The following is a 23,747-nucleotide window of genomic DNA, read 5'->3' on the forward strand; positions in this document are numbered from 1 at the left end:
CTCCAACAAAATGAAGTTTATAGGGGTGAAGTTGGAGTTTTAGATAACATAGGTATGAGATAAAATACCGTGGGCTGATATTAAATGAAACCTTACTTCTTAAAGTGTGATGAGTGAACCAGCAGCATTAGCATTGCTTAGAAGCTTATAAGAAATGTAGACTCTCAGCTTCCCCTCCCTCATCCCATCCACTCCACCCACCCAGAACCTGCATTTCAACTAGATTCACATACTTACGGTGATTCATATACTCATTAAAGTTGAGAAGCCAAATAATAAAGAGAAAAGCAGCCACTTAAGATAAGGAAATAAAGGGGTTAAAGTCAACTTAAGCATTATAGTACTTTCTCTGCATGCTGTGGAGTTAGTTACCTATCATCTTTCCTCTTTGGTTCAACTTGTTTTATTGGGACACTCATTTTGTGGGAAAGCATATTTGCTTTTGCAATGGTATTAAGTAAAATCTGAGTTCTCCATAAATCTACTGGCTTTTCTACTATTGTATCTATGCCATAAAAGTACAGGATACCTATAAACATGATTGGCTAAATAAGAATTTATAGAGTACTACTGATCTAAATCTGGACTTCTACTCAATCATTAATTTTTGCCTAAGTGCTACAAGGCAAGTGCATGCACACATGGCCTCCCTAATCACTTAACACAGCCTAGCAGCACTCATTCAATCAGAATCATACTGGCAGTGATGTGACCATCTACACATCTACAGCAGGTGAGAGATTTGTAGGTGCTTTACTTCAGCCAGATGTCAAATTACTTTCAGCCACATGTCTCTGGATCTTGCAAGTTCTTTAGAAACAGAACTCACCCACTCAATGGCAGATTTCCTATTTCTAGACTTTTCCTGAAACCAACAGATCCAACTCTGACATACCAAGTATCATGAAATTCAAAATAAAGCAAAAACAACAACAAAAACAAATCATTAACTAAAACAGCAGAAGAAACAACACCAAAACCCTAAAATACATTACCGTACACACCAAGCATCAATTCCCGGCCCCTAAAACTGAAATCTCTCTCTACAACAAAATGCCCAACAGATAATCCAATTACTGTCTAATATTTAGGATCATTTGCTTCAAGACTAAAGTATCTCAAATGGTTAAAAAAAATTTTTTTTTTAAAAAACCCAAGGAAATGACTGAGATTTTAGAGTTGAAAAAAAAATGAGGGTAAATGTTGATGGGGCAATTCTGTGAACAGAACTGGACACGTGGGTCCAGCATTCAGGCTTTTTACAAATGATAGTAGTGATAGCTAGATTCCAAAACCTAGAAGCAAATTCACCAGTCCAAATGCAGGTGACTTGCACTGGCAGCCCTGGTGGTGTGGCAAATCATTTTCAAACACATGGGGCTGAGGTGACATGGAACTTTATTTTCCCTGGTGGCATCTTGAGTATTGTTGGGTTCCACCTTAACTGCATGTTGACAAGTACAGATGTCAACACACCCAAGGGACTGACTGCCTGCTCCAAATTATACACAAGGCACACCTACTAGGAGGGGGTGTTGGGACAGCAAATCAGGACACTGTCTGACTGCCTCCAAGAATAAGCGTGCTCTGTACCAAAAACTAATGCAAGGATGATGCAACTACCTTCTTTGTCCCTGAGGGGAGAACATGTGGTGACTCTCAAAATGAGGATAAAGGGAATCCCCCTTTTAGAAAAGAAGTTTGCCATTATGAGAGGATTGGAAGGTGCCAAAACAATCACCATTTAAAACAAGAGAGAAAAAGAAAGTTAAGGCCCGCCTGTCTTGTATCGGTCTCTTTCTTCAGAACTGGTAACTTTAATCAACAGGTTACTTACAGAGCATGGCCGGACACCCGGAGTCCCTGCCATGAGATGCCATGGGAATTCTGACAGCTGGAAGCCCACAGCCCACTAGATTCGGTGGCACATAACCACACTCCTAATGGACCTCAGAACTGTGGAAAAGGCATGCCCTTCCTGGTTTTTCCACAGATGGTGTTCCTGAAATTTTCCATAGCCACTGTATTCCTGTGGTTAATTAGTTATCAGAGCAATTTCCATTATAGCAAAATACCTGCACATAATTAGACCCACCTTAATATCAAACCGGCAGGCTTCAAAGCCATTAATTCAAAAGGGTTAAAATGAGAAAGGAATGGGTGAGTTTTGTCTAATGAAGTGACCTCTCTAGACTAGACCCTTATCTTCTAAAGTACACAAAAGGCTAAACTTTAAAAAAGCAAGAGAGGTAAAAGTCAGTGGGGGAAGAAACTGGAAAGAAGAACCATTGCTAGAGACGCAAAATAAATAAATAAGTAACACTTCTTTTCAAACTACTAATGCCAAGTCCTAGAGGGAAGATAAAATTAGCAAGAGAAGGCTATTAGCTCCCTGTTGCTCACCTTTATGAGACCATTTTCAGGAATCAGTCTATTCCATTCCACTGAAGCTCAGCACACACCACAGCCCTTCTTCTGGGATGCACAGTCATGCCATACAGAAGTGTGTGGGTAGATGCCAAAACATGTGTGGACATGCAATCCTTTCTGTAGAAACTCAGTGTTCTGAGTGTTAACAAGGATTAACCTGCACACATGGAGAAAACTGGTGGTTCCACACATCCAGTTGTCCTTCAGGTTATTTCTGCATCCTACTCTGTAATTTCTTTTAATTACTTACTGTAAAGCACAGGAAAGTGCTCATTATTTGTAGCTTAATGCAAGAGGGGAAATAATTGAATATGTTCCCCTGCCCACTGCCCTACTCCAGCTCCCAACTCTTCTAAGTAGCACTGTTCATCTGAGTAGTAAAAGAAGGGAGTTTCTAAGCTCTGTGCATAATGAGCCATGTGGACCCTATTCAAGAAACTGGCTGTGCTCCCAGCTACTATAAAATATAAGGAAAATATTAACATCTCAGATGACAAAAGATCCATATGTTTGGTCAGAAAATATTCACATCACTTAAGCCATTGGAATGCACCTACACGGAAACATTCAATTCTGTAGTACCCTGAGTGTCAGGAAGCAAAAACTGTTTGTCTCTACCTCTTTCCACTAAAATTGGATAGCTACAGATGACATGCAAACTCAAATGCCTATGTATTTAATTTAAATATTAAATGGGACAATGAAATGGGGCAGTATATCTACATAGTATCTACAAATTAGAATAGTATCATTGACTATGGTGGTATATATGGGAGAGATTTTTGGAAGGTGCTCTGGGCATCAGGATAAATGAGAAGTAATACCAAATTTCTTTTTATATTAAAAATGACCCCCCCAAAAAAGCTAATGTTCATTAACTATGAGATAGATAATCTGATTACCCACAGTTCACAGATAAGGAAACTGAGACTCAGAGGGGTTCAGTAAATTGCCTAAGACCATGCTCCCACTATAACAGAGACAGAATTTAAATCTGGACTGCAGTGTCTCCTTCCATATAGGGTCAGATGTAGATATGTTTTCTATTTCAAGGGAGGTCTACTTGGCAAAGATATCCTGCAGCCATTGTGTACCAGACTCTTACTAATGTAAGCAAAGCCCCATATGATAATTTCTAATATGCAGTTTGTTTACAAACTAATTCCATGGAGGTTGGATATAACTCTAACATTTGTTACTGCTGTCTTCCCAACATGGAATTCTTCCCTCCAGGAACCAACCATGCATGCATACTTAATAGGGCAGAGTGTGTCAGAACAAAACATGAAGGTAATTTGTTGGAGATGTCTGAACATTTACTCCAGAGATACCTTTGGGCATTGGAACAAAACCACATGCTTTTTAAACCACTGACTCCAGCTACCAAATACTCCTCTGTCAACTCCACTTAAATAAGAATGATTTCAATCAAGACTCAAGACCCAAGTGCCTTTTGAAAACAAGACTGTGACATAAACTCTCTCTTGTTAACACCCGACCCTAATCCCCCTCCATGTCTAGAGGTCTGGTACCCCCTGCCACCCTACTTGTGATCTTTGTCCTGTTCTTTAAGAATATAGCCAAGTCACTGAGATGTGAGTAAAAAGAAAGGCATCGAAAGATAACCTTAAATGTATTCTCAAGTAATGGGAAAACTAGTGAAGACCACACAGACAGCAGAAGGGATGGTCCAGCCAGGAGAGAGCAGCAGACTCACAGACGTAAGTAATCAAGTCAAAAACCACTCAAGGAATAAGCATCCCAGAACAGTTCATCTCCCATCAAACTGACATCTAGAGGCCCTTGGCATGACTGACAAAGGATCCCATACCCATGCAGAACTGATGCAAAACACACACTTGGGCTGACATCCTAAATGTGGTGGCAGGTTAAATACTGATACACCTTGCTCCTGGCCATGGTCAGCACTTGGAAAAGTGCAGACAGAGAAGCAGCTGCCAGGAGCAGGAGCATGAAATGTTTGTCATGAAAGCCTTCCCAGGCATTATTAACAAAAGATAATGTGTGTTTGTCGGGGGTGTGCCAGCTCACTTTTGGCAGCCCATCCTTATGTCCAGGAATGATCTCTGGTGTAGGCCAGATATGGTCATCACTGGGACTCTCCAAGTGCAGCTGTTATGTAGAGGGGAAGAGAAGTGGCTTTCCCCTTTAAAGGGACTTTGTCAAAAATTCTATTTTAAAAAGTCCGCTTAGATTGAACAACCACTCTGCCAGGCTCTATTTGCCATACTTTTCTATGTGGTGGAACCAAAGAGAATTTTTTTTCTAAACAGAGCACAGTGTCAGAGGGAACAAGATTGAAAATCAATCTTTCCAGAGACAGTGGTAAAGAACTACATGAGAATGTCCTAGAATATATGCTTTTCAAAATGTGTTGAATATATGCCATTCGAAATGTTATCTAAGTCATAAATCATGGTGTTTTTCATATGATTCCCTATTTGCATAATGGAGGAAACTGCCTGGCAACTTTTAAAATGAAATCTAGCAATATTACATCATAGCTCATTGTTTATATTGTACCCTGGCAGTTTTAATTTATCTTATAACACACTAATTATTTAATTACAAATCTTGGGGGAAGTGTAGAATCATTCTTCAAAAGAATGTCCCTTGGGTATGAAAGGTCCAAGCTTAGCAAGACTTCCTCTGTGATTTGAGATATGTATCTTGAACTCAGTCCTTGGAAATAATGTTACTAGGTGAGAAAATAAGTTCAGAAGCCTGGTACACAGTGCCCTGTGATGGAACAATTTTCTTCTCTTTTCTGTTGTGCTCTTTAGAACCAGCATTGCTAGTTAAGTGAATAATGAATATATGCTCAACTTTCCAATACAGGTAATTCTGCAAGTGGCAACGTGGGTCCATTCCATGTGTGTCACTAGAGCTGGTGGAAGCCCACATCCATGGTGATGCATTATTTCCACTGGAACTGATGCCTGCAGCTCTTAGAACTATACAATAACATCACCGCAAACTAGAGACAAGGTAAAAGACTTCACTGGAAGTTCTCTTCCATTTCTCATCTCTTCTAATGCACTCTGTTAATGAGGCTATGGAGAAACAGGTATTCTCACACACTAATGGTGGGAATTATGAACAGTTCAAGTCTTTTACAGGACAACTAGGGAGTACTTATCAAAATTAGAATTTTCCTGCTGACCCAGCAATTCCACTTCTGAGAACCAATGTACAGACACAGGTTCACATGTACAAAATGATGCACAAACCAGAGTGTTGATTACAACAAGGTATACGATAAAATAGCAAGAATACTAGAAATAGCCCAGTTTTTAGCCACAGAAAGTAGAAAAACTATAGCACATGCTAAAAATAGAATTCATCAATAGTAAAGAACATGTTCCTTCCTCATAAAATGAATTGGAAAGCTCTCCAGAATATATAAGCCATTGGTAAGGTATTAAAAAAAGAGAGAGGTGCAGAATAACATGCATATGGCCTATTCCTTTTTGTTTAAAAAATGAGGGAAAATAATGATATTCATATTTATTTGCATTTCTGTAAACTACACCATAAAGATTCATGAGAAACTAGTATTGTACTAGTACCAACTATATATGATATGTGCTAGGTAGGGAAACCAGATAGGGTAAGGCCCAAGTGGAGTAAGACTCCTCAGTGTTAACTTTCTTTTAATGATTTTAATTTTGAATCATGAAAACAATTAAATTAATTCTCAGAAATTTAAAAATTTTAAAAAATCTTTAATCTAGCGGCTTCATTTTTGGCACAAACCTCCCACACTGCTATGATCAATGATAACTACAAGGGGCTGGGGATGTGGCTCAAGTGGTAGTGCGCTCGCCTGGCATGTGTGTGGCCTGGGTTCCATCCTCAGCACCACATACAAACAAAGATGTTGTGTCCGCTGAAAACTAAAAAAAATAAATATTAAAAATTCTCTCTCTCTCTTTCTCTCTCTCTCTAAAAAAAAAAAATGATAACTACAAATAAGAAAAAGTCTGGTGGGTACCATTTCAGTTCTTGATACATTTCCCTAGAAGAAACTAGTACATGGTGGGACAGTTGAATATAGATGACAGTCCCTGGGACTGGGACCTGGGGGCTGAATACCTGAGTCCTGATCCTGCTTCTCCCCCTTTGTAATGGCTTCTCCCATGAAATGGCTAATGACCATATTTACCAGCCAGCTGGACAAATTCATGGGTGGACAAATTTAAGGACCCTGCTGCCTGATGTCTGTAATATAACAAGAATAAAAATATTCATCCTGCCTGGCTCATAGCATCATACCAAGAATAGCTGAAAAAGGAATATGGAAAAGGGTGTTGGAACCTATAAAGAGGAATTCACAACCAGCTGTTATGGAACATAATATAAGGCTGCAGAGGTGACCATGGCTGAACAAAGGAGGGGGAGAGGACCCATTCCCAAATGTCTGAGACACTGAAATAATGGGAGGAAAGAACACTTCCAAAAGATAGAATATAAACATAAACAGAAAACAGGAACAGACTGACAGAGACTTGAAGAGGAAGACAGTGGTTAAATGACTTCATATGCAGTCATCTGCAGTTCAATATAGTACAAATTCTACAAAGCCTAACAGGGAAATCAGGAGACAGGTAGGGAGCAAACTTCAGGGATACAGACTGGAATGAACATAAATAATGAGATCAATGTTGAATGAAAGACCCTTACTCTTTGTGATCAGTGTAGTTGTCAGACACATGTGCCTGTCACACACAGGTAGGCCTCCCACCCACCATCAAAATCAGATGTAAACTTCAAACATTTCTGAAAATGCTCCCTAGAGGACCTGTGCTTCAAATTTAGAGATGAATGAAAAACCACTCAACCAAAAGCAGCCCCCCCTCCCCCTGCCAAAAAAAAAAAAAAAAAAAACCCTTCTTATATCCATATGTATAGTCATCTGGAGAGCAGATCTTCCATTAATGGATGGTCAAAGCTGCCCCACAATGTTAAACTAATCTCAGAAATCCAACCATTGCTTTCCTCACCTACCCAAAGTGAAACATTCCAAGAGGCTAGAAATAACTGCATGAGGAAGTTCACTGATGGTGCCCTACCTTGGTACTGCTATCCAGACCCAGTTACTTGGAATCCAGAGAAAGCAAGTAAAACACTCCTTTCTGTTTTGATTAGGGCAGGCCCCTGTGCAAGGGGCCTGGTTCCAACTGGGTCTAAGACATTTATCTGGGCAATGCACTCTGGGACCTCTTGTTAATGAAATGAGAGACTTGAACTTCAGGCTACGCTGAGCAGCTCTGTGGCCACTTTGGGTCAAGTACGGTGTCCTCTCAGCTCCAGTTTTATGTCTCCTAGCAGACCATGTTTCTTTATAGAAATTTCTCTAGGAAGCTCACTGTCCTATGAAGTTAGGGCCTCCTCTTGTACAAAAGGTTTAACCAGCCTCTAATTAAGAATTGAGACTTTATATTTTAGTAAGTGATTCATTTATTCATTTTGTGAAGGGTACTAAAAACTCACTAGGCTTAAATATACTTAAGAAAATGATTTTAAGATTGCTTCATGTAAAGCAATAATTAATTTGGTAATTCTTAACAAGATTCAATAAGTGATTATCTTTGAATTTAAGTCATCACTGATTTTCATGCAGAACAAGAAAATCAGAGATCCACAGAAGTGGGCACATTTCTACCTTGCAATAGCTTTTGATATAAGGGTTTCAGTATTACCCCAGATGGTCGGTTTTACATGGTTAATCATTTATTTAGAGGTTCACAAGATCAAAGGCAATTTAAAAAAAAATGGCTTATAAACACAGGACCACTGAATGAGCTGACACTTCAAGGTGTATGTCAGACCAAAGACATAAGCTCCTATTTTATCAGCAGTGCTCTATTTGTCAATTGGGTTAAAGGTCATAACCACCTTTGTGTCACTACAGTAAAATATATGAGACAATTAAGAAAAGGGGAGACCGGGTGGGGAGTATGGCTAAGTGACAGAATACTTGGGTTCAATTCCCAGCTTGGGGGGGGGGAGAGAGGAAAAAATGAATTCAAAATATTCAAAATGGGGTTATTTTGCCTCATGGTTTTAAAGGTCCATGATTGGGTGACCCCCATCCCCAATGCTATTAGGTCTCTCGTGGGGGTGTTGGATGGCAGTGAAGGATCAGAGCAAAATTGCTCACCTCAAGACCAGAAAATGAAAAAGGAATAAGGGGCCAGGTCCCCTTTGAGGGCATGACCTTAAAGACCTGAGGACCTCCCTCTAGGCCCCACCTCCTGAAGGTTCCCCACCTCCCAATAGCACCACCGTAGGGACCAAACATTTAACACATGAGCCTTTGGGGGGGGGGCATTCAACATCTAAATCACAGCCTCTAATGTCAAAAAGAAGTTAGTTGTGCATGCCTGTAAAGGGGAAAAAACACCCACAATGTTTCTTTAACTCCATTTCTGCCTCTTCTCCTTCCCAAGTTACAAATTTCTATGGCTAGGTATCTGTGAATACCTTTCTTTTGGATATCAACTCAGTAAATTTGTAGCTTAGGATGATTGTAATTTATCCCTCTCCTAAATGTTGTTCATTTAGCAGATATTTTCTGAGTACAGGCACTAGGAACACCAAAGTGAATGAGACAAAATCCATGTCTTTGGGGATTTCACTGTTAGAGGTATGCAAGCAGATTAGACACACTAACTGTGTGCTTTGGGGACTAAGACAATGTAGGAGACATGTTTTGCTTCCAAAGCAAAAATTGTAATGCTATCATTATTATAATGCTAACATTAAAATGTAATGTAATTATAATGCTAACAATCTAATTGTAATGCTAACAATAAAATGGATAGGAGAAATAAAAAAGCAAACATATAACACAACTTCTCTGAGACAAGAACCTATGTAACTTTATTCAAATTTCTACTATTATATATTTGGACTATATGTCTTCCTCTTGGGATTTTGAATTGAGAACAGAATAGATGAAAGATGTCAAATGGAAATAAAAATACAGGGGCAATCCCATGCTAGCAAAGCTGTAAAAGAAGGCACAGTGGGGCCTATTTCCTATGGTCTCAAATCAAGACCTGAGCTCACACTAATGGAAGCAGAGGTATTGCTGGTCCTGCATTTATTGCTCACTATGTAATAGCTAGAATGTGAAGAAACTGTACATTTGGTCGCAGTATCCCACAGAGTAAGAGAGAAGTGAGCTCCATTTCAGCAGGGATCCATTGCTTTGATTTATATGCTAGATAGTCCAGAAGATGACAGATCTAGTAGGTCCCATCAATTAGATTAATCTCTCCTCTTCTCACAGAAATGATCAAATAATGGGGACAAGAGAAGGGCTCAAAATATTTCTGATAATAATCCCTTTCAGGAGGCAGGTCCACTTGTGGAAATACAGGACAGAAGAAAAAGGATTTCCCTCAACATTGTTGTAGGCACAGAAAATTTTGGCAACTTTGCCAAGACCATAGAGCTAGTAAGAGATGTGTTGGATTCAAACTTAATCATCAGGCCCAGGAATGTACCAGGCTTGGGCTATCTCATGAAGTTTCTATTTAGGAAATGTTTCTTTTGAAGTTATTATGGTTTAGGTATGATGAGTCCCCAAAAAGCTCATGTGTGAGACAAGGCAAGGAAGTTCAGAGATTAAGTGCTTGGGTTATGAGAGCCTTAACCTAATCAATGTGTTAATCTCCTGGTAGGGATTAATTGGGTGGTAACTGTAGGCAAGTGGGGTATGTCTGGAGGAGCCGGGTCCATGGGGGTGTGCTTTTGGGGTCTATATTTTGTTTGTGATGAGGGGTGATCTATCTGCTTTCTGGTGTCATGTCCCCAACTGCTTTTCTCTGCCATACACTTCTGCCATGATGTTCCACCTCACCTCAGGTCCTGAGGAATGGAGTTGGCTGTCTATGGACTGATACTTTTGAAACTGTGGGCCCTCAAATAAACTTTTCCTACTTAAAATTGTTCTTGTCAGGTCTTTTAGTCACAGCACTAAAAAGCTGACTAAAATATAAATCAATAGATTATCCTAAGACATTCTAGAACAATTTGCTAGACTAGATCATCATATCTGAAGTTTTGTTATCATAGAACCTGACATAGAAGATATACAATAATGATTTAATGGTTATATAATAGTTTATACAATTAACTACTAAGTTTGAGACAGAAAACATCTCATATAGGGTAGGTTTATCTTTGGCAGGAGTCTTTCTGGAGGAAGTAGAATTCTATCTGGGCCTAGATGAAAGGAGGAAAAAATTATGAATAAACAAATTAGAGAATTACAGCAAAAGAGAGTATGGGCCTTGTCAACTTTTACTATGAAGTGAAGTAAATTTAGGCATGAGGCATGCAAATAAAGTTTTTTATTATCTTGGTAATAAATGATTAAAAAGTGTTCTTTGGGGGTTTGAAAGTGCTAATAATAAAAACAGTGGCAATAGCAAGCACTATTTTAAAAACTTTACATGTATTAACACATTTAATCCCTGCACTATTCACAAAGGGGTTGAGGCACATAATGTTTTAGTAACTTGCTCAAGGTCCTCTGATCTAGTAAATGCTGTGTCTGGAATGAAATTTCATCCCTGGATCAGGAATACTGTCCCAAGTCTTTTGCTCTCACATGGAAGTTTTTGATGAATAAATTTTTTTTGGCAAGTCAGAAGAATCTTCAACAGGCCTCCCATTTCAAAGCCTCTGAATGTCTGATTATTTACACGGCTACAAATCCCCCTAACCAGGCTCTAATCCAGCTATTTGGACAATGAAGTAAATGATAAGTCTCTCTAAATCATAGGATATTCAGTTTATTTGGCTTCTAGTTCAGCACTTCTCAAACTTTCCTGTGCATCTGAACCACCTGTGAAAGTTTCTAAACCTATTCCTAGACCCTATCTCAGGCACTAGGACCCAATATCTATGTATTTTTAAATCTTCAAAGGTAATTCTGATGACTACCATATTTGGGAACCAGTGCTGCGCATGTTCTTGTTTATAGTAGCACCTCCAATAGTTCATTTTTTAAGATCCTCAGCTTTAACAAGACATAATTAAGAAGCTCAAGGAACAATATATCAAAAATCCTATATTCATTTTCCCTCTATTCAAGAGTTTTTTCCCTAAAAGAAAAAAGTGAAAAAAACTAAATTCAAACTCCTTAAAATAAACATCTTTTATCTTCCCATCACCACTTTCCTCCTTGCACAAAGAACAGTGCCAGTCTCTGTAGAGAAGAAGTGGACATTAGGCAAAGGTGACACTATCAGTCTACACCTGCTCCAGGCCCTTGCATTAATGCATCAAGGGCAAAAGATGGCTTTTTTCTTAAATACCACAAGTCATGGCTTTAGACAGAGTAATAGTAGGGTTAGGAGAAGTCACTGGACTATCCGTGCTCTAGTTCCATGGGTTTTTTTTTTTTTTTTTTTTTTTTTGAGTTGTTGGTAGTGGTGATTGTACCCAGAGGTGCTCTACCACTGAGGTATATCCTCAGTTCTTTTTATTTTTATTTTGAGATGGTCTTGCTAAGTTATTGGCATGGAACTTACCATCATCCTGCCTCGCCTCCTAGGTACTGTCCTTGCCCTACTTGTATAGCTGTGCATTTGAGACCATTATTTATCATCTCTGAACTTCAGTTTCTTCCTTTCTTATACAGGAATAACATCTGCCCAATCTTTTTCATGGGCTATTTATAATATCAAAGGGAATGAAACGTGAATGTAGTTTCTAGTGTATGGAATACCATAAATTTGGACGAGATAATTGCTGAGACAGTGCAATCTTTTCTACAAGAGACATTAACCAGTAAAGTCATGTAAGAAATTAGTGACAACAACCCTTGAATTTTGGTCTTAGCATGCATGCCCATTGCAGGAACTGCACTAGGATTTCTTCACAATCCCTCACACTGCATGGAACAGTGATGGGGAGGATTCCCTTAGCTTTTTATGAGACTTGTCTTCAAAGAACAACCAAAGGCTCTGAAAAATAGATCTATCACATTTTAAGAAAGTCATTTGAGGTATGATAAGACCAGAAAAATAATCTAGTATAGGAAAGCATTTTAAAATAAGTGTTATTGATATTACAGTTTAATGATTAATAAAATGCTTATAATGTGGGGCTGGGAATGTGGCTCAAGTGGTAGCGCGCTAGCCTCGCATGCGTGCGGCCCAGGTTCGAGCCTCAGCACCACATACAAACAAAGATGTTGTGTCCGCCGATAACTAAAAAATAAATATTAAAAAAAATTCTCTCGCTCACTCTCTCTCTCACTCTCTCTTTAAAAAAAATGCTTATAATGTCATCCCATATTGCTTCTCGTGTACATTATTATTTTTGAGAATGATACAGTGGGGAAAATTTCACATTTTTGGAGAAATGGCTACGGTATCAGGTTACCTTTTTGTGAATACTCTGAACAAGCAGGCAAGTGCAGCTCTCAGCGCAAAAGAGGGACCACAATAATGGGCAGGGGGACTGTCAGTTTCATAAGAAAGAAGAGACTATAGGTTCTCTTTGCTTTGGATTTCTACCTGCTGACTTCTGATCTAGAACAATACTTTACCATTGGGGTTTTACAGAGCAGAGGGTCAAAGGATCTCTTGAAAAAGACAATGTCCAGGTAAAGGAGAAGAGCCTAGAGGCTTCTACCAATAGTCTACTAGACCAGGAATGCTTATATTATTTTTATTTTATGTATTGGGATTCCATATTATGGGAAATAAAGCAGATATATATAAGATATCACTACGTATCACTAACTTAGAGTTTAGTAAACATGTCTGTCCTTCTGATTTTGTCTCAAAGAGCAGAGAAAGAGTAATCTCTGCCATTGTTCATCTACTGTTTGTTTTGATAACCCTGCTCAAGAGTGAGAGAGAAGACTAGGAATGTGGCTAGAGGTTTAGTATCAGAAGGAAAGTTAGACCTCTTACCACCTACTGATCCTATAGGTTTTTGCTTATTTGCTTTAGATTCACAAAAGAACAAGGTGAAAGTTTGCTTCCCTGCATATAAGAAGTTAAACATTTCTCAGAAATTTTCACACAGAAGTTTACACCACATATTTGGGCAAAATCACCTCCTGACTTCACAGTTAAGTAGAAGAGAATTATTGGCTTCTTCAGTTGAGTATTATGCTTTTACTGGCACAGTCCAAAATTTCAATAGTTATGTTAACAGCATCTAGTCATAGCACTGGCTCACACTGAACCTGCAGTTATTTAAAGTATCCAGGTTTCCTTTCTAAAATATGCTGATAAGTCAGCCCCCAGAATCAGGCCCCCAGCTCCCCATTCTATCTATATTTATGCAATAGACTTTAAAAATTCAATCACAGTAGTTTACATTTAAGCAAATGTAAATGATCCAGCTTCTATCATTCAACAGAATGTCTGCAGTGCCTGCAGACTTCACGTTTCAATATGATAAGCATATCGTCTGTGCCTTCAGACACATCATCAGCCAACAGGCCAGTCTTGGGTCTACTTTCCCAATGTTGCATGAGAGAGAACACCTTTGAGAGTTTGGTCTAGGAATGTGGCCTGGGACTCTGCCAAGCGTCTCCCTCAAGCAGCATGACTGCAAATTTCTTGAACTTCAGATTCTACGTAATGTAAAAGAAATTTGCCTGTGTTTAAAAACACATTCAAAAAATAAGTGAACATGTGAAAAGACAGAGAAACGTGTTTCAATTTGGGCATACTTTCAGTTTCCAAAGGCAGAAGAAGGCAGTAGAAAATGCAACTGCTGATGGTAGCAGCTCCAAAACTAAGACTGATTAGACTAAATTCCATGTGGCAAAAAATTTTATTGAATGAGTTTCTCTCTCTACACACACAGTCTTTTTTTTCAGAATAAAAATTTTTTTTGCACCTGATTATGTCTATGGCTGACACAAAGTACCGACTAGTAAGATGACTTTCTTTGGTTTTCATGCTGTTGATTCTCTGCTTACCAGAAATTGGCTAAAATTTAAGATATACTACATTTCAGTCACTAAAGCATAGAAACTGGTGTCTCTATTGGCATCCAAAAATTCAAAGACATTTAAAAGACAACCCATCAGTAAGTTTATCGTTGCTATCTAAATAACTCTTAACATTTTAAATGTTCCCAAATCTGATTTAGAAACTAAGTTTAGAAACTAAGTTAAATAAATCATTTTTACAATAGGGACAGGAAAATATTAAAAACTATTTCCTCCAATTTCTACCTTCCTACCAGCAAAACAAATAAACATTTTTCTAATATTATAAAGTTCTTTCATTGTCTACATAACTAGTCACAATCTGAAGCAACTGAATCTATTTGTTCATTCAATAACATTTACCAAAGTGTATCCTTTGCCATCAGCAGTGTTCCGGATGCTTCTGGGGTAGCATACACAAACTAACTGAATACAAATTTTGTCATAGATGAATTAAGCCAATTTATAATCATTATTCTAACAAAAAATTCATCACAATGTAACTTAATGTAATTCTTGTTCAAACAATTCCTGGTTCCATCACTATTTTTTGATGCTGGCTCAGATGTATCTTTATTCAAGGATGAAACAATCCTCATCATTTTCTTCTCTTCTCCTTTTTTTTTTCTTATTTATTGATCTGGTGTTTAAAATTCTCCTACATATATGACCCTTTACTCTTATGTGTTCTCAAATCATTAAAGTTAAAATTAGATCAGAGATCAAAGGCACTCTTAAAGGTCTTTCCACTCAATTTACTTGATGTTATTGTATATCACAAAGTGTAATGAATTGCCTTTGGCAAATGAATAAAATCAGAACTGTGGTACTCAGTGCTTCACTACATACCCTTGAAAATAAAAATGTTAAAAAAGGAGGCCAAACCCTTGATTCCTAGAGTGTATTTTACATTTGGCTACTATATTAAAGTGCTAAAAGGACTTAAGTATTTACACTGAGCTGTGGACTTGCTTGTTTTAAGATCTCACCTCCAATCCTAAATGTACTCCTCCTCCCCACACACACCCTCACAGAACACACACCAAGTCTGCATAGAGCAGCAAGAAAATCCTAGTAACTGCAGCCTTGGAAAATGGTTCCTATGGAAATAAGCCCTTTGGCTGTTAAGGCTGGTGATTTTGTTCTCTAGGTGGCACTATTACTTCAATTTTTGATGAGTTGCTTAAATTAATTTGAAACTTTATTTTCTTTGAATTTCTATTGTATAAATCTTAATTTCATGCATACCATTTGTAATTTAACAACAGTTTGCCTTCTAAGTTTTATTTTAATAAGCCAATTTGAAGTACAGTCACTTTATCATGTAATTTTACATTTCTTTATTATAGAATTAAGAAATCCTCCTTTGTCTGCCCTCCTCCCTCCAAAAGAGCAGAGGCATGTCAAAAACACAGAAGGTCGTCATAAAGCTTCAGTCAGACCAAAGGAACCAAGATGAAAGCACATTTAAAAGCTACTAGGTTCTGTAAGCTTTCAAAATCAGGACATTACTACCATGACAAGCAATGAAAAGTTCTTTCAAGTGAATCTTTGGAGAAAACTACATCATAACATTCTCTCTGGGCTCTGTGGAAATAAACTTTTACTTTATTATGGCTGTCACTAAAGCTTGTAAATTTCCATTGATTCCCCAATCATTCTCCCATCCCATAATCTGGCCCCCAACTCATCTAATGCAACCCATCCTCCAACTTCAAGCCATCTATAAATGAAACCTCAGAGCAATGAACCCCTTCTTAGCATCCAGTATATTTGGTCAAATTTGTCTCATATAGTTCTCTCACTGTCTGCATTTGAACTTAAGTAATTTCACGCAAATGAAAGCTTCCATAATTCTTATCTGACCAGATACTCATGCTTTTCTACAGAAAAGGGGATATCTTCTGTCCCACTTAGAAAACATACCTATTTAACCTATCTCTTGCAAAACGAATTATCAATGTCAATGCATTTGTGAGCTCCCTTATTTTTGCATCTGACATCAATAATGATTTCATATATTCAATAATTGGGCCCAAGACTTTTCTAAGTCTTTAGTATAAAGTTCTGTAGAAATCCAGTGGTGCTTTTAAGCATAACATTATTCAGGATTAAATGATTCTATGCCTTAAGAGGAAGTTTAAGGGGACTTTCAAGACATACATGCCTAAGCTTGAAAGTACCCAAACCTTTCTAAAGTTTCTTATGGTTAAATTGTACATGCAAATGACATACGGATTTCATTTGCCATCATCCTTTATTGCTTAACATTACTCCATAGTAAATACAGTAAATGGAGGCAGAGTGTAACCAATAAGATTACTTACTCATTTTTGAAGCCCATCTGTGCATGTTATTCATGCTAATAAAGAAAATTTATCACAACATAACTTAATGTAATTCGTGTTCAAATAATTCCTTCCTCCATTGAAAAACAGCCTGCCTTTTAAACCTAGAATTCCACAGAATTCTCTCCTCTATTCCTCTTTAAAATGCAATTCACAGCTTGAGATCACAGAGCCTGCCAGTGGCTGAATGGCTGCACTGGATGGCTGAGAGTCCTTCAATTAAGCAGCAATTTTGCAATTAGTGGAAACAGAGTGCTCCACAACAATTATTTGAAAACAAGTTGAGACAAGTGAGCAATTATCCTATTAAAGGGATATATTCACTTGCATTGGGCTAGAAGAGCCCCCTTACACAAAACTGAAACCTTCCATGCAGGAAGACAGGAGTGAAAATTACTCTTTAACCAGTAAAATAAAATCAGGATTATGGATGTCTGAATGGGAGTTCCTTTCATAAAAGATACTCAGGGTTTAGCTATCATCTGCTCCCCATGCTCTCTGTTTTCATTCAGGAAATCTGAAATTGTTCTTCTCTCAACTCTGGGACTAATTTCCTAAATCTTAAAATGTTAATGAACTACTTGTATATGACCTTTCCATTGTACATAACTTCAATTTTCTTGAGATGTAGAAAATTATGCCTATGATTGAGCCACAAGGTTGCTGGCTGTGTTACATTTCACCAGTTCACTATCTGGATATTGAGGGATGCGTGCACATGTGTTTGGGAGAGGGGGAGGGAGATTTACAGAAGGTTTTAAAAAATGAATGTAAAAAATGTAAACAAGCTCTTTGCTATACTATCAGATGGGCGTGTTCAGCTAGCTCTGTGTGCTGAGCTACAAACCAGAGCTATTTATATTTGAAAGAAATGAGATTATCAATCATCCACATTTTGACTATTAAAAAGCAGGGACTCTTAAAAAGATTCCAGGAAGAAGAGAATAGCTTACATTCTAATGGTGCCCCTTTTAAACAGGAAACCCAAGGATATGAGCCAAGATTTTAGAATTTTGCATTTATATTTACACAATTTTCCCTTCCTGGTCCGTTAAAATGAATCAGCAATAGCCCACCATCATCTTCCACCCTACCCTTCTTTGGCCACTACGAGGTTTAACAATTAACTCACATAGTATAACTGAATGTTTTGAGGTGATTGGTGAGTACTGTATTCTAGGCAAATGATCATTTTCTTGGTTCATTTTGTTTGCAAAAAAAAGTTACTTGCTAGAAAGACATCCTAAAACAGATTTCATAAATGCTTTATTTTCTGAATACACAAATGTTGGTGTAGTAACCTCTTAAATGGCCTTAAATATCACCTTAAAATAAACAAGATTTCTAGTTACTAACTCAGCTATGAATGGGTTGTGAAAGGCTCCAAAGGTATGTGAAAAATTACTGTTATTTTGCTTTAAAAAAAAAATGTGATGTCTAAGTGTGTCTGCAATGTTCTAATGCTTCAAAACATGTACATAAGTCTTGTTTATCTGGAAATCATTTCTTTCTGCTTATATCATTTATAAATAGAAAATGCTCTGTAATCTCTTAAAATAGTTCTATATACATAATGCTTTTCATGTCATAATACTTAATACTAGTCTATATTTACCAACGTTCATCACATTTTGCAAAATAAAGTAGAAGAAAAAAAGACAACAGCTTTATGGTCCTGGAATTTCAGTAATGGTAACCAACATGTTTCAAATTCCAGTAAAGGTTATGGTTATTTCAACAAGTGTCTCTCTCAGAGGTAAACTTACAAAAGAAGTCTTAAGCAAAGAGCATTTGCAAAGTCAGAGAACAGGAGTGAGTGATAGTTTTCAAGGGGTGCTGTTTCAAGAGTCAAAACTTTGTAATTTCAACAGCTGTGGGATCTACTATGTATCATAGCTTCAAGCTCATGTCATATTCTCAGAAACCTCCAAGGCAGAAATGATAATGTTGCACAAAATAAACAATGAAGACTCACGTGTTAAAAAATCTTAAGATGAAAAAAAAATGTTAAGATAAATGAAACCCATAATTACCCATTAATAGATAAAAATATAAAAAATAACATTGAATTATAAAACCAAAATGGATTTTGACCTTATAACTAAACTATAAAAATCGAATTTGGACAAAAATAAAGGAAGAGGGAAATATTTCCCAAGAATTTGCCCAGTTCGGGGTGGGGGTGGGGGTCTCATTTAATAGCAGGCACCTTTTATGTGCAGCTAAAAAGAAATAAAAGTTTCCTAATTATATACTGCTTTGCTTTAAAAGATAACTGTACTAGAAGAATTGATAAACATTCAGAAATATGCTTTTCTTTGCTTCTGGCCAAGAACATTCCGGCATTCTTGTCAGAAAATGTTCACTGGTTGTTGCCCACTCAGTATTGCAAGATACCCAGGCGACCCTAAAATTAGATCCAGGAAGCCCTAGCACATCACCAACATCAGCGCTTATCAAAGCACCCTAAGGACGAGGAAATCTTTTTGCTCTGGAGCCAAACTTTCAAGTCAATCCACAACGACGAATCCCACGCCCCACCAAACTGGTCAGAAGCGTCATTCAACAAGTCCCTCCCACAAGCTCCCTAAGGGATTCCGCAAAAACCATCCCTTCCAACTTCCCCACCCCCAGCCTCTCGCCCCCAGCAGCTGCTCTAGGCGGCGTGGCCGGCAGAGGGCACCCTCTACCTTCCCTAGCGCTGCTCTCGCGGTCCCTTCCTCCCCTTCCTCTTTCTCCTTAACGCCCCCCACCCCCGGGGTTCCTCATCCCTGCTCCAACCCCAACGCTGGAACTCTGTATCTTCCCACTGCGACTCCAGCTCACCCCCGCAGCCTCTGGCTTTTTCCCCCTAGGGGCAAGGGGGCTAGTTTGCAATTTCCCTTTCTCCTTGATAATCGGGCACAAAGCCCCCAACCCTCAGCTATTCCTTTCTAGGCGCAGCTTACCTATTTCTCTTTCTGGATTCACACCCTCAGAAATTATCCTCAGTCAGGACATCCCCTACATACACCCTCCCACTCACCAAAAGTCAAAACTTTTACCTCCCTGGAGGGTGCGCCAGGAGAGGCTTGCAGAATGGGGAGAGGTGTGGGTACGGCCTGCCCCTCCCCTGTGGGAGTTTCTCAGACCCTTCCAGGTCCAAGAGGCAGGAAGGCCCCAAGTTTTCCAAGCCACATTAGCCTTGGATCTGTGTAGGTCCGCTCTGGTCTCAGCTCCTGGGAGGCAGGTGCTTGGGGGCAGCTCGGCTTGAGTCCCAGGAAAAAAGATGCTAACGCAGGGCTCAAAGACCCCACTCCCCCACCCCCACCGCGGCCTCTGCCAAAATCCACAAGGAAAGAGGCCAACCGGGAGTCAGGGTTCATACCCCAGCATCAACACTCTCCCCTCCTCTCTAAACCCCTCTCACAGCCCCTCCTCGGTGGGGAGTACTGCTGGGGTTCCCCGGGGCGCCGTCTTAGCTTCCGTAGCACAACTCGGAGACTCCTCTTGGCCTTTTCTCCCTCACTTCAGGGTATTCCTAGGGTCCCTCTCCTGGGGAGTGCTGGCCGCCCCTCTGGGTCGTGGGATAGAAGAACGCGCCCCAGGAGTTAACTCCAGACCCTCTCTTCTCCTGAAGGAGAGGAAAAGGGGGAGTTGTCTTCCTACAACTTCGTAGTCCCCCTGCCAACTTTCCCCGGAGGACCGGCAGCTCCCGAGCCAAGCCCCACGCCCGGCGTTCGCCTACCTCGGGGTCCACACAAAGCTCTCGGGTCCCCGGCAGCGGAGTCACATCGTTGTCCCGCTCCTGGCCCCTGCGCCCAGCCCAGGTCCCCGTCGTGATGCTGCTCTCCACCGGCCCCACAGCAGCGATGAAAGCTGCAGTTCAAGTGTCTCATCAAAGCTTCACCCAGAGGAGGTGGGGGGCGCGCCGGGCCGGCTTCTTCGCCGGGCCCCGGAGCCGGGGGCGCTACGGGATGCGCGGGACAGCCAGCGCACTGGTACGCCCCGGCGCGGCGGCAGCAGCGACCGGGACCTGGAGCTCCAGCCTGCGCCTAGCCCTCGGGTCAGACATTATTTAGCTCTTCGGTTGAGCTTCGATTGGTCAGACGGCGCCGCCCCCCGCCCCCTCCCACCCCCGCCCCCGGCTCGCCTGCGCTACCGATACCCGTTCGGGGCGGCAGCTTAAAGGGAACGCCGCGCCTTTTCCTTGCTGGGACTCAGCATCTGGGGGCCCCGGGGAACCCCTATGTGCCTCGCTCCGCCTGTCCAGTATTCCGTTCCCCTGGGGTCTGCCTGGTAGACCAGAGAGTCCTGCGCCGCCCACCGGACCTCGGCAGGAGTCCGCGGCTTAGAGGAGTGGTCAGCTCGGGTTCCGGGGAACCCCAAGTCCCGCGCCCTCCGCGAAAACCCCGGCAATGTGCTTGCTCCAGAACAGGAGGAAGTGAGTGCGAATCCTATGCGCCAAGGTCTGGCTCCCTACGCACGGGTCTCCCCCTTCTTCCCTATTCCAGTACCCAAGTTCCGTGGGACAAGGGCGTGCGTTTCCCGGACCACAGACACACCTTCCCGCACCTTCCCGCACAACGGAGCTTGCAAACGCGAGCACACAATGAAATTGCACAGAGCATGGGGGCTGTTGATTTACTCCGTTACCTTAAACACGCCGGCTTAAACAGAGGTCGCCCACTGACCTCTCCTGAGTTTGCCTAATAGGAATTCAATCAAGATAATAACAGCATTTTTTATTAATGAACGCCCCCAGATAATGTTACACCAAGTTACTTGCTCCAGCCAGGAAGCCGAGGCAATGACAGACCTCACTAAACCACACGCTTCTTAGCAGACCAGAGGAAAACGGAAAGAGAAAGAAAAGAAACCCACCTTTTCAGTCACTACTTGTCAAAGTAAACATCAAGGCAGCTTCTCTGGGGGAAGACTTCGGCCCCAAAACTCCCAGACTCTTATTATTTTTTCACCTTCCTTTCGGTTAAAAAGAAGGTGGGGGGAGTCTTTAGTGCCCGGTAGGTACTCCTTCTGTTCTGCAGCAAAGAAGTTAAATTATTGATAGTGGAAATTGCATGGCGGAGGTAATACTCGCACCCCTTGAGCGAGGAGCTCCATTTGATCTCGGCAGAGGCTGGGACATTTCATGCTAGCTCGCTGGGGGGGAGCGGCAGCGCAGGCAGTCCTCTAGGCAGTGAATGGGAAAGTGGGTGGGAGTCCACGAGAGGGCTCCACGGTGCCTTGACGTGCGCTGTCATATGATACCTCCGCTGCCTCGAAATAGACACTCTAGTGCACGAATTACCAGAATCAAAATTCAGCGCATTTAAAATGATACATCTTTTATTAGAAGAGTTCCGTTCCAGGGCATTGCCTGCTTTTGCAGATGTTTTCACTTCCATCCCTAGCAAACTTACACACATAAGTCAACCCTTTAATAATGAACCTGGGCAGCAAAGATTAATTAAAAACCTGCTTGGGGTCGGGGTGGGGTGGGGGCAAGTAGTATCAGTTAACCCACCTCACCCCACCCCACCCCCACCCGTCGCCGGATACGGAAGAGCAGTCAGTCTTTAGAGTTCCTTGCCGGTAGCCAAGACCCTTAGAGACAATATGCATGGCCAGCGGCCAGAGGACTATTTTCAATTAGCCATTTGACGAACTTTGTCAACTGTCTACCTGAGTTCCTGCTTTAAAGCTGAATGTCCGTCTCTATTAGTTCAAATAGTCTTTATGCATTAGGACTGATCTTAAAATTTAGAATAAAGAACGAGACGGCAGTACTTCAACATAGAGTTCCCGGACCTCCTCAGAACATAAAAATCGCCTAAGAGTCCAAATGAAGTTCCCTCCTTCTGGACTGGTGCTTTAGTAGGGTTGAGGAAGCGTTCAGGAATTAGCATTTTAATAAGCACCCAAGCAATTCGGTTGCAGACAATATTAATTTACACTTTGAGAACCACTCTCCAGGAATAAAAAAATGGGCATCAGAGGAATCCACTCCCCAAGTTCTGCAGGCAGTTTTATGTATATGGACGTTTTTCTGTCATCTAAGAGGAACTTGTCCTAATAAATGCTAAGACTCATTGCTGTAAGAATTTCCCTAAATACTCCAATATTAATTTTGGTAAAGGGAAAGATTTATAAACTGTTTCCTTTCCTGCACCTTCTCATGGTTAGCACGAATGTGCTGTTGAACAGAATATATAACTTTACTGCATATTGGGTTCAATTAATCTAAGGGTTGACTGTTAACAAAACTAATTCACTAACTAGCTATTTTAGAGGTTCTAAAGACTAGTGACAGAAATTATTCCTGTTTTATAAATGAAAAAATCAGATTTAGTGCCTCAAAATAATTTACCCACGTTTATACAGTTAAGTACTAGAGACAAAACTTCAATGAACTCAAAACCCCAGGTAGAAACACTCATTTCTACTATCTCCCCTTCAGCTGGCAAATTTATTTGTTCCTTGGAAGTGTTATCAGAAAGTGTGATCAGTCAGGGAACCTTTGCTAATTATTGGGCTAAATAGTCAAGTTATTCAAATATATGCATATTTTAGAGTATCACGCATTTAACTTTACACCTCTGTCAACTTGATGGACTACATGATCAATACAAACTACAGCACCGATGGTGGAGTTTACTGTGGAATATTTAATGTATGGAAAATATGCTATGTAACCAAAGAGCAATAAGGGACAGAGGGTAGGAAGCTGGGCTTGGCCACCTCAAAGACTCTCAGTATTGATTCCTGAGATGTGGGCTGAATGTAGACACAATTTCTTTTCATATTTCAATACAATTCAGAAGGATAGTATTATGAATTTAAAGAAATACTTTTGTTACTTTATAAAGGACTGGAGGTCCAGGATCTTTGCTAGCATTCTCAATGTTGCTTAATTAGAAGTCATGGCAAATTTTTTACCTGCTAAATTCACATTGCCATGTCAGCATTTCTGCTGAAGGAAAAACTGTTCTCAC

The 23,747-nt window shown here is 40.3% G+C and overlaps 1 protein-coding gene across 1 annotated transcript in view; it reads right to left on the reverse strand.

Annotated features, from left to right (window-relative positions):
* Bdnf (brain derived neurotrophic factor) overlaps window positions 1-21,383 on the reverse strand; it is a 31,079-nt gene extending 9,696 nt beyond the window's left edge. Inside the window, exon 1 of the mRNA XM_076844286.1 lies at window positions 21,318-21,383. Within this exon, the coding sequence (XP_076700401.1) occupies window positions 21,318-21,383 (66 nt within the window). The remainder of the gene's footprint in view (window positions 1-21,317) is intronic.
* Window positions 21,384-23,747: the final 2,364 nt, after the last annotated feature.

Source organism: Callospermophilus lateralis, chromosome 2 (assembly GCF_048772815.1).
Source record: "Callospermophilus lateralis isolate mCalLat2 chromosome 2, mCalLat2.hap1, whole genome shotgun sequence".
NCBI classification, from domain to species: domain Eukaryota; kingdom Metazoa; phylum Chordata; class Mammalia; order Rodentia; family Sciuridae; genus Callospermophilus; species Callospermophilus lateralis.